This window comes from Barbus barbus (assembly GCF_936440315.1).
Source record: "Barbus barbus genome assembly, chromosome: 40".
NCBI lineage: Eukaryota > Metazoa > Chordata > Actinopteri > Cypriniformes > Cyprinidae > Barbus > Barbus barbus.
The window spans coordinates 17,008,976-17,020,937 of record NC_136718.1 but is presented as its reverse complement, the minus strand read 5'-3'; the positions used below and the strand labels follow the sequence as shown (position 1 = coordinate 17,020,937).

The following is an 11,962-nucleotide window of genomic DNA, read 5'->3' as shown; positions in this document are numbered from 1 at the left end:
TTATTAATTATTTGTACTTATGCAAATTGAACTACATAAATCAAAATTTTATTTGTTTTTATAATTTTTTTTGCCTATTTTGGAACAGCACATTACATATTAAAAAATAAATACATGTATTATATGAATAATTTACATCAATAAATAAATTAATACTATATCTCATTTTTTATATCAACACATTTTTGCTCTTTTTTGTTACAATAAAACCATTATACCAAAGCTACATTTATTTTTGATCAAATGAAAAAAAAAAAAAATCAACAAAATAAACAAGGAAATTTGTTAAATCAAATTTATTACAATTATGTACATTAAACTTTTCATACCAGAATTTCTCTGAGACAAATACCGGCAGGGTGTCAACAACAACAACATCAACAGAGCCACATACAGCAACAATGTGCAGTTCGTACAAACTGTTACAGACGTAAGCTTACTTATAAAACTGATCCAGCACACACACACACACTCAGCTCACGTAAATGAGAACGAATGCTTAAATCCCTAAATTGAGTTGCTGAAACTGAGCAGCAGGATGTAGATTCTTAACAAAAGTGTCATAAAAACAGTTGGAGATGAGAATGCAATATTAAAAGACATATAGGCACTGAATATGTGGGTTATATCATGTTTAATTCAGTAGCCCTCACAGCGGCTTTACAATGATTAGCTAAAATTAGCATACTATGTTGTTTAAAGGCCTCTGACGCCACACTACCAGAAACAACCTGCCAGTTCCAGGAACTCCTGAATGTGGTTTTAAGCAAAACTGATACATGCACACACACTCACACTAAAGCTGTCTCATTCTGAAGCCGATGGTCTTCCTTCCTCTCACTTAAAAAGCTAACTTATCGGTAACTCTGCAATGACACTTCTGACACCAATAAATGCTATTTACTTTCAAGATTAGACAGACTTTACCGATTCCTTTAAAAGGATAGTTCACCAAAAAAAAAACAACAACATTATTTTCAATTTCATGTAATTCCAAACAGCATTTTTTATGGGACAAACAATGTTATATTTTGAATAGTTTTTGTGTGTAAGTTATTTAATGACAGTTCATAGTGACCAGTTCAGCTTCAAAAAAAAAAAAAAAAAAAAGTTCTTTGTCTGAACAGTTCTAGAACTGTTAACTTGAGAACCACTCTGGCTGTACTGAGTTTAACTCAATAACCAGTCAAATCAGTCTAATTTTGAGAATAAAATGTGTAGTGTGATTTGTGATCCGGATTATCAACCGGTTAATCAAAAACCATTCGTTAATTGGACTGATCTATTTTTTTAATGGTGTTTCTGGGGTCATTTTTGGAGTTTTAACAGACGTGGTTGCTATGAACTGTGGTTGTATGGAAAGGAGCAGTTTGATTTTTATTTTGCTTTCCACAAAAATAAATAAAAAAGACCGCTTAAAGGTTCAAGTAAATCATAGTTTTTTGTTTTTTTTGGGGGGGTTGAACTATTCCTCTAATGTTCACTTCACATTTGGATTTTTAGCTTTTCAAATCAATGCCAAAGTTTTAGAAAAAAAAAAAAAGTCACTGCATATCAAATGAACACGCGGTTTCTCTTGACATTGTATCATATGAATATACGCTTTACTTGTGTGGGTTAGTGTTAAGCCAACCCTAGTCTAGGAAGTAAGAAGACATATACAGATGGCTAGACAAGTTGAGCTCTTTCATAGTGCGCTTGCATTGTGCCGCCACAGACCCACAATTCACCTGGCTGTGCTGTAATCCGGTTACTCTGAAGGTCATTTGTTAAAAGTGAACATGTCACAATGGATCTGACACTCTAGTTCTCACTCCAGGATCTCTCTGGCTTTGTTTCTCATCAGCTGGTGAGTGAGTAATTTCATTAGTTAAATATTCATACGTTACTCTCCATTTGCATCACAGAAATTTTTTTTTCACCTTTTTTTTTAATCCTCTCAGGACTTTCTGAGAGAAAAGCCCCCAAAGAGAAAAGCACAACTGTCAGCACCTCCGCTGAAGCATCCATTGTTTTACACAGTTTAATTACAAAACCCCAGCACCGTTTCATGTTAAGATTATTCACTGCAGGAGGCCTATATAATTTGGACTGGAGGGTTTGTCATGTAATATAATACAATATAACAGGCTTTCAGTATTAGATTTCCGATTTTAGCCTCCTTGACATTTCAAGCTGCATGAAGTAATACATCTGTTATTTGTCGATCATTTGATTATTAACATACTTCATAAACCAAATCAGCTACCCTGCTGGAGACTAGAGAGATATGACCAAGACAAACACATTTCTCTTTCGCCTCATTGTCTGCATTCTCATACGTGTTTTTGCTCTCTCTCTCTCTCTCTTTCTTTCTCCCACAGAAATCTCAAATTCGCCATCACTCTAAACACAAAATACAAGGCCTTGTTCGACAGACTGCTGAAACCTGGCGTTACTACACGTCTGAAGGAGAGTTGGTTCACTACAACAGATTAAAAGGTCTGATCCAACAATGCTGGGTCTGCGTGAACTAGTGTTTACTGCTGAACAAAACAAAAGAAATGGCATAGAAACAGATCTCAGATCACAACTTCCTAACTTCTTTGGTGCCTCTGATTTGTCTATAGTCCTTACACTGCAATTGATGACGTTTGTATTGATTCTGAAGTGCTATAGTACACTTAAATGGCCTTTTTTGTAGTACTACAGTGTCTAGTAAAACAGCTAGCAAGCATTTGGGGCAAATGTATCGATTGCAAAAGAAAAAAAGTCCTAATTCTCTTGTCGTCTTTCCAGAAATTTCTGTTGCTGTGCTTGTTCAGGCATGCAGAAGGTTTGTGCCTTCACTCTGGTTTGCACGTTGAAAGTTTGCATGCTGAAAAGTCAAAAGGGTAAAGAACTGCAGTGAAAGGAACATAATCCACCTCACCTGCCGCTTTCGTACAGTGTTAAATGATGCTCACGGTAGCCAAGGGTGTGATATCAGAACTGAAATTAACTCTAAGGAAACTGGGAGAAGCCAATGGACGGATGTAGTCCGCAATTTATTTCTAATCGACCTCGTTCTCGTTGCTCGCACCCTCTGGACGCCGCAGCTTCTCCACTTGCTCGTTTATCTGTCCGTCGCCTCCTCTCCTGTCCTCCGTCTGCACGCTCAGGTGGTCTTCCTCATCCGCACGGGTCACGTCGTCATCCTCGTCTTCGTCCTCATCGTCCTCTTTCTTCTCCTCCTCCCCCTGGACTTCCATGCGGACCTGGTCTTTCAGGTCCAGAGAGAGAATGGAGCCCAGGCCCACGTCTCCGTTCAGGCAGTGCGAGCTGGACGGGGTGGCCTGGGAGCTGTTGCCCTCTTTGATGGGGGAGGAGTTGGCCGACTCATTGCTGACAGGCGAGATGTCGCTACTGCTGTTGGTGTGGTTGATGGAGGACGGGTTGGACAGCGATCCTGGTTTGAGAGGGATTTGCCAGGATGGGATTTTGGGAACAGAGGGTGAAGCAGGGAACTGTCTCCTGAGAAGAAAGAGGACGTGAATAGAAAATTACAAGCGTTTTCTTCGAACTCTTTGCTGAAATCTCTCACAATAAGAGTACACACTGTGCCTCAGGCTTGTGTCTGCCTAAAATATGCACGAGCGAGTCCAGCTATTGTGCTTTGGAAACATGAGCAGATTTGTCAGTCTGAAAGTACATGAGAGATTATGTCCATATGTACTCCACACCTGGCATCTGATTCAAAACAAAGCATGTCCTCGCAACAAAGGTAAAATAAATTCAAAAGCATCTTCAGGGTGGTTTTGTTTGAATATACGAGGCAACAAGTTGAGCAGATGGTAAGCTTGGTTTGTATTCACAGCAAAGATCTCACATCTTGAGAAGGACAACCAGACACAACATTCAGACACTGGAAGAAAAAAGTAATTACAGCTTAAAATGCTTAATGAGAACGAAACAGCAGACAAACGAAAGCTTTTATCTGTGTGAATTTCAGATGTATGAGATTACTTAGATCTTAATTTGCATGATACATACATAATCAAGTAAACATTAATGAAAGTGAGGGAAGATCCATCTTGGTGCATTGAGGGAACCTGTTGGATGCATCAGTAATGAGCGGGTTCCGGCTACATGCCCCGGTGAAGAGAACGATATGACACATACAGATCAAACCATTTCAGACACATTTATCTGCCAAATCGTCCCAAGGCATACTAATATCAGCTGCCCAGAGTGAGAAACAATACTCTCCACTCATTTACACAGTTATATTACAAAACATGCATGATGGAACATCTACTAAAGGTCTCTTTCAGGATGTTAAGTACATGCATCTTAGTTTTTAAGCACAAATCGGAACACACTGTAAAATATAGAAATTCGTAATGGCAGGAAATGGCTTCTGGATGTCAGACTTTATTGTACACAAACAAAAACAAGGCTGTGCGGGAGGAAAATATAGTTTGTTCAGTATGTCGTACTGTTAGGTATCAGAAAATGTTAATGTTTTGCGAGCTGACAGACACCCAAAAACACAAGATTCTAAATGAACATCCTTCATAGCCACATTTTGTCCATCAAATCAAATATGGCATCTATTGTTAGAGATTTACTAAAAACGTGAAAAGTTACCTGCTGAGAAGAAGACCCTTAAGAGATACAATCTCAGCCTTGAGTTCACTGATGCTCTGAGACTCCAACATGCGGTTGGTGGTAGATGAGGCCTGAAGAGACAAAATTATAAATGATCATCATCATCATATTCATTTTGAACAAATTTAAAACACATTATTTGCTACCATAGGCTTTCCACACCGCAAACCATTAACCAGGGATCATTCGGAAACCTCTGTAAAAGTGGTTATCTTTTAAAATGCTGCTAAACTGACCTCTAAGCTGGGTTTTAAAAAAGTTATTTATTCTCTACTGTTGTTAAAGGTGAAAATCTGCCCCAGAATGTGAAAGCTCTATCATATCAGGCCTTATTTACCAGAACCTGTTATATTAGTATGCAGCATATGCAAAAAACTTCACAAATGTCAGCGATCTGTTAAAGTGTGACTTTTTCTAATTTGATTTGTCAGAGCCACTCAATGAACACAATAATTTGATGCATTCAAACTGCCAATACAAGACACTTGACGAGTCCCAGCTACTGTATTTTCTCCACCCAGAAGGTCAGGATTCTTTCAAAAAAAAAAAAAAAAAAAAAAAGCTAAGGGAATTAATCATTCCATTTTTACATATTTTTCCATATTGCAGACTGCTGATTTGAGCAGGACAGAGGTGTTTGATAAGAGGTCTCTGGCACAACAATGGCAGTATTCATCAAGTCAGGGAGGTTTTTATTAAAAGAAGCCTTATCGCAAACTGCTTGCCATGGGATGAATTGCTGAAGGGAGTGATGGCCAACTGAAGTGGCCAGCAAACATTTGAATAGCAAATGACTTCAAGGGGAAAAAAAAGCCCCAAAAAAATCCATCCATCATTTTCCCCCCAAATAGACAGGTGGTTGGTAATGTCAATTTATAAAAAGATACCCTCTTCACGCAAAAAATAAATAAATTTGTAGCCCCTCTACATTTCAATTTCAGTTCTCCAAATATTCTGACAGATTAACCCGGGCTCTCAAGCCGCTCCTTTACGGCTACACGGAGCCAATGACTCTTTGAACCGTCCACAAACAAACAGCCCACATCTACCCCATAATTCTTCCAGTTCTACTGCCCGCTGAGAGGGGGGGGGGACGAGAGCAGGAAGAGGAAGTGAAAAAAGGGCTGGGGGGAAAAGGAAAATAAAAGTGTAATTAAAAACATCGGAGTCACCGGGGGCAGCTAGTTAGAAAGCAGAGACCCCCCTATCGAGAGGAGAGGGATAACTCGGACTCTTTCACATGTAATTAAATCTGACGTAAATTAATTGAATCACATCTGAAAAGGATCAGACTCATTTACAGCAAGGGCTGGGGAGGGACGGCAGTTTTGTCTCCTTTCTGCTCCTAAAGCCCTCAGATAAGTGCGCCGTTTTCGAAGAGGCCACATCTGATCCGAGCAGAGCACATTAGGCCTGGTGAAGACACTCTTATTACAGGCCTCACCTCATTATGGCCATCTTAATCCCACACTCCCCACGGCACCCGGTATAATAAGGCTGGAATGTACCTCTTGCTCATTTTACCTTTGTAACGGGGAAAAAAAATTAATTGCTTCGGAGGTTTAGCTTACACTTCTCGGACATAAAATCTAAATAATATTTTAACAGAGGCTACAAAGCACCTCTCAGCTGGCGTTGTTTAAAGTTCCATCGTTGCAATTATTCATTTCGAGAGCCAAACGCACGCGCACACACATTTAGTGATGACCGTTTAATTGCTGCTAAAGGCCTTTCTCTGCATGTCTTTGACTGTGTGAGCAGTCATCCAGTCAGAGGGGTCAGTGCAGTGTGATCGGGGTCCGTCACCCTCTTAAGTGTGAACAAAGCTTTGCTACAGTCTGGGTAATTATTTAAGGAGGTGGAGTGTACCGTACAAGAGAGGTATATGCACATACTTACACAGAAACAGCAGTCAGACATGGAATACATTAAAGCAAATGTCTGCAGAACATTAACAACGGATAATATCTCAAGTTAAAGGCAAGTTAAGAAACGTCTGAATACAAATTAATTCACTGCTTCCCTCTCAGATGCTCTTTTCACCGATTAATGCATGTTTATTTATAGAGGAATCAGCTTGAAAATAAATCCCAAGGGAGTGTTTTCTGGTGAAAACACTAGTACAATTTATTTGAGCCCGTTTATTCACTTTCCCAGTGGCAGGACATTCTGCGGTGGAAGAGGGGAAAAAAATCGAAGCGCTCCTAATCTTCCACAAGCAGCCACTAATAAAGACAGCTATCGTTATATTCAAACAGCACAGCAATTAAACTCAACCAGTCAAGATGATAAAGCTTTATATATGTGGAGAATGAGATGCAACACTCTGCCTGTTATTCAGTATTAAATATTATCAAGGAGAACAAGGTGCTTTGGCTTAAAAAATAAGAACTCTTAAATTTTAATCAACTGATACAATACAATTCAGTGATGGCAAATGAGTGGTACACAATCTGTCTGAAAAAAAATATATATATATAAAAGTATATATACAGTGGTGTGAAAAAGTGTTGGCCCCCTTCCTGATTTTTTTTATTTTTTTGCATGTTTGTCACACTTTAATGTTTCAGATCAAACTAATTTAAATATTAATCAAAGATAACACAAGTAAACACAACATGCAGTTTTTGAATGAAGTTTTTTTTATTATGAAGGGAAAACAAAATCCAAACCCACATGGTGTGAAAAAGTGCTTGCCCCCTAAACCTAATAACTGGTTGGGCCACCCTTAGCAGCAACAACTGCAATCAAGCGTTTGCGATAACTTGCAATGAGTCTGTTACAGCGCTGTGGAGGAATTTTGGCCCACTCATCTTGGCAGAATTGTTGTAAATCATCACATTGGAGGGTTTTCGAGCATGAACTGCCTTTTTAAGGGTTTTTCAGAGGTGGATTTGCTGGTGTGTTTTGGATCATTGTCCTGCTGCAGAACCCAAGTTCGCTTCAGCTTGAGGTCATGAACAGATGGCCAGACATTGTCCTTCAGGATTTTTTGGTAGACAGCTGAATTCATGGTTCTATTTATCACAGCAAGTCTTCCAGGTCCTGAAGCAGCAAAACAGCCCCAGACCATCACACTACCACCGCCATATTTTACTGTTGGTATGATGTTCTTTTTCTGAAATGCTGTGTTACTTTTGCGCCAAATGTAATGGGACACACACCTTGCAAAAAGTTAAACTTTTGTCTCGTCAGTCCACAGAGTATTTTCCCAAAAGTCTTGGGGATCATCAAGATGTTTTCTGGCAAAACTGAGACGAGCCTTATGTTCTTTTTGCTCAGAGTTCGTCTTGGAACTCTGCCATGCAGGCCATTTTTGCCCAGTCTCTTTCTTATGGTGGAGTCATGAACACTGACCTTAACTGAGGCACGTGAGGCCTGCAGTTCTTTAGATGTTGTTGTGGGGTCTTTTGTGACCTCTTGGATGAGTCGTCGCTGCGCTCTTGGGGTAATTTTGGTCGGCCAGCCACTCCTGGGAAGGTTCACCACTGTTCCATGTTTTCGCCATTTGTGGATAATGGCTCTCACTGTGGTTCGCTGGAGTCCCAAAGCTTTAGAAATGGCTTTATAACCTTTTCCAGACAGATAGATCTCAATTACTTTCTTTCTCATTTGTTCCTGAATTTCTTTGGATCTCAACATGATGTGTAGCTTTTGAGGATCTTTTGGTCTACTTCACTTTGTCAGGCAGATCCTATTTAAGTGATTTCTTGATTGTGAACAGATGTGGCAGTAATCAGGCCTGGGTGTGGCTAGAGAAACTGAACTCAGGTGTGATAAACCACAGTTATGTTTTAACAGGAGGGGGTGGGGGGGGGGGGGCACTTTTCACACAGGGCCATGTGGGTTTGGATTTAGTTTTCCCTTCATAAAAAAAACCCTTTGTTTAAAAACTGCATGTTGTGTTTACTTGTTTCAGATCAAACAAATTTAAATATCAAAGATAACACATTAAACTGAGACAAACATGCAAAAAAATCAGGAAGGGGGCCAACACTTTTTCACACCACTGTATATATAAAAAAAAAAAAAAAATATATATATATATATATATATATATATATATATATATATATATATATATATATATATATATATATATATATATATATATATATATATATATATATATATATATTAGGGGTGTCCCCAACTAAGGATTTTCATAGTCAAATCGGAATTTTCGAATCTTGCCAATATTCGACTGATAGTCGAATCATATATTTGGGGGCGTGGTCAAAATACATTACCAAGAGTCAAGTCAGACAGTCATAATTAGTCTACTGACGTTAACACACAGGGAAAATGTGTACTGGACGACTCGCAGATACAAGCGGGGTAAATGTTTGTTTTGATTAAAAGACGGTTAACATCAAACGTCAGCGAAATCCTAAGAATTCACAAAAAATTTTTTTACAATAGTGCTCTCATTATAACATCATGTATATGACAGTTATTAATGTTCTGCATTTCTATTTTGAGCTGCGCGCGCTGAAGATGACCAGTTTTTGAGCTGCGCGCGCTGAAGATGACCAGTAGAATGAAGCATTTGATAGCAGGTTTTTAATCAATGGGATTTAACTCATCATTTATCTCATATAGAATACGCTTCATTATTTATGCAACATAACGTTATATTACGACTTATAGGCTATCTGCACAAAATGCCCCGAATATACGTCATGAAGGTGTCTGCGCAGCGCTCTCTCTCTCTATATATATATATATATATATAAAATAGATGTTATGGAAGTCAATGGTGCCCCAAAACAGCCTGGTTACAAACTTTCTTCAAAATATCTTCCTTTGACAGTACTAAAACAAAAGTATAATAATTTACAGCACCTGATAAAGCACTTGAGTATTTTGATCGGTTATCGGTACAAAGAAAATGCAAAAAATGTGCACTTCTTTAGAAGTTCCAACTTCCTTTTCAGTCGAAGACTTTATCAATCGCCATTTGAATAACAGCTTCAGGTGAGCATGAGGAAATACAAAGTATGCAGCCAATCTATTGAGATGAAAAAGAATATATTAAACTATGAGCACAAACATATCCAGAGTTTGAGTGACTTCTACAAAGAAACAGGCCCACTGTGCTCATAACAGATTATGCTTCATTTGTGTGGCTTTGAAAATATATAGATATATATATAAATGTGTTTACTTAGCAGCTTAGGAAACAGGAGTCACCATGTGTTTCGGGTTAAATACACATTTCCGCTTTAGAGAGTTTAATTGCCAAGCTTGGCGCATTCTGCACAGAGTAAAGAACCCCAAAAAGGCAACTCAGAAAGCCACACAATGAAAACGATACACAGCCAAAAGGCTTAACACGTGTCCTTAATTTCATGCTCTGGACCTGAAAATAATTTCCCGAATTTCCCATATGGCTCTAGACAACAGGGCCCCGCATCTCTCAAAACAAAATTTAAGATCAGCACAAAGTAGACTTTATGATTTGTTTAATGGGCGTTTTGATGTGAAGTATAGTTTATTCACTGCTGCTTTCCAGCAGGGCACTCATGACAAATTAAGCTTTTTAATTCAATCTGGAATTTGACAGAGAATTTCCGCCATTTTTTACTTGACTTAGGGCAGCTGTTGTGGATGATGACCAAAAGTGTTTTGAACAATAGATCGATGTGGTGGCATTTTTCTGGAACTAGCAGAGGCGTGTCTCTTTAGCAGCAGAGGTTAACCGGAGATTATTTGGCAAGCCAGTTTATGGAAGACAAACTTCAAGAGGGCGACGGAAGGCTGGTGGGGGGGTGGGGGGGTTTGTTGTGGTGAGTCTGCAATTCTTGCAAACTTCAGAAGGGTGAGAGATTCATATTTTCACTTCAATTTGTTGCCAGGCCAGATGTGTTTGCATATGTTTTTTCTGCGGGATCCAGATGCTTCAGTAAAACACCCACGTGCTTAACAAGCTGTGGACATAAAACATGCCCTCAGTTGCGATTCCAAAGCTCTTTTGGAGCCGTTACGAAATGATTTATTGCAGTATCGTAAGTTACAAAGTACGAAGAGTTTCACATTCTGAGGTATGGCAATGTGTTTTCAGCAGGCGATTTCCCTCAGATGACTATTCTTTATAGATAATAAGCACATGTCTTTTTGAAAGGATTTGAAGGCCGTATTATCACGAACATTCTTCTGAAAGATAATGACATCATAATGCATTAAATTAGTGTGTGATAAAGACAACAACATCAGCACTGCCACAATAGATGAATAACAAAGATGAATACTTTCTGTATTTTTTGAGCATTCGTTATTCTTTTCGCTGTTGGCTATCACTGTGGGTTGTGGGGCATAATTGTAAAAATAAATAAATTAGCTTTTGTTAATATTTCTCAAAAGTGTATATATATATATATATATATATATATATATATATATATATATATATATATATATATACACACACATACATACACACATATACACATACATACACACATATGCCACAGGTGCCGGTCATAAAATTAGAATATCATGAAAAAGTTGATTTCAGTAATACCATTCAAAAAGTGAAACTTGTATATTAGATCCATTCATTACACACAGACTGATACATTTCAAATGTTTATTTCCTTTAATTTTGATGATTATAACTGACAACTAATGAAAGTCCCAAATTCAGTATCTCAGAAAATTAGAATATCAATTAAGACCAATGCAAAAAACATGATTTTTAGAAATGTTGGCCAGCTGAAAAGTATGAATATGAAAAGTATGAGCATGTACAGCACTCAATATTTAGTTGGGGCTCCTTTGGCCTGGATTACTGCAGCAATACGGCGTGGCATGGAGTCGATCAGTCTGTGGCACTGCTCGGGTGTTATGAGAGCCCATGTTGCTCTGATAGTGGCCTTCAGCTCTTCTGAATTGTTGGGTCTGGCGCATTGCATTTTCCTCTTCACAATACCCCATAGGTTTTCTATGGGGTTAAGGTCAGGCGAGTTTGCTGGCCAATCAAGAACAGGGATACCATGGTCCTTAAACCAGGTACTGGTAGCTTTGGCAGTGTGTGCAGGTGCCAAGTCCTGTTGGAAAATGAAAGCTGCATCTCCATAAAGTTGGTCAGCAGCAGGAAGCATGAAGTGCTCTAAAACTTCCTGGTAGACGGCTGCGTTGACCTTGGACCTCAGAAAACACAATGGACCAACACCAGCAGATGACATGGCACCCCAAACCAAAGACTTGGAAACTTTACACTAGACCTCAAGCAACGTGGATTATGTGCCTCTCCTCTCTTCCTCCAGACTCTGGGAACTTGATTTCCAAAGGAAATGCAAAATTTACTTTCATCAGAGAACATAACTTTGGA

At 38.8% G+C, this 11,962-nt stretch overlaps 1 protein-coding gene across 1 annotated transcript in view; it reads right to left on the bottom strand.

Annotated features, from left to right (window-relative positions):
* Window positions 1–284: 284 nt before the first annotated feature.
* Window positions 285–11,962, bottom strand: part of LOC306860030 (peroxisomal membrane protein PEX14-like) — a 72,977-nt gene continuing 61,299 nt past the window's right edge. Inside the window, exons 8-9 of the mRNA XM_079401552.1 lie at window positions 4,609–4,700; window positions 285–3,492 (exon numbers count right to left, since the gene is read on the bottom strand). Coding sequence (XP_079257678.1) covers window positions 3,033–3,492; window positions 4,609–4,700 — 552 coding nt within the window. The 3' untranslated portion in view covers window positions 285–3,032. The remainder of the gene's footprint in view (window positions 3,493–4,608; window positions 4,701–11,962) is intronic.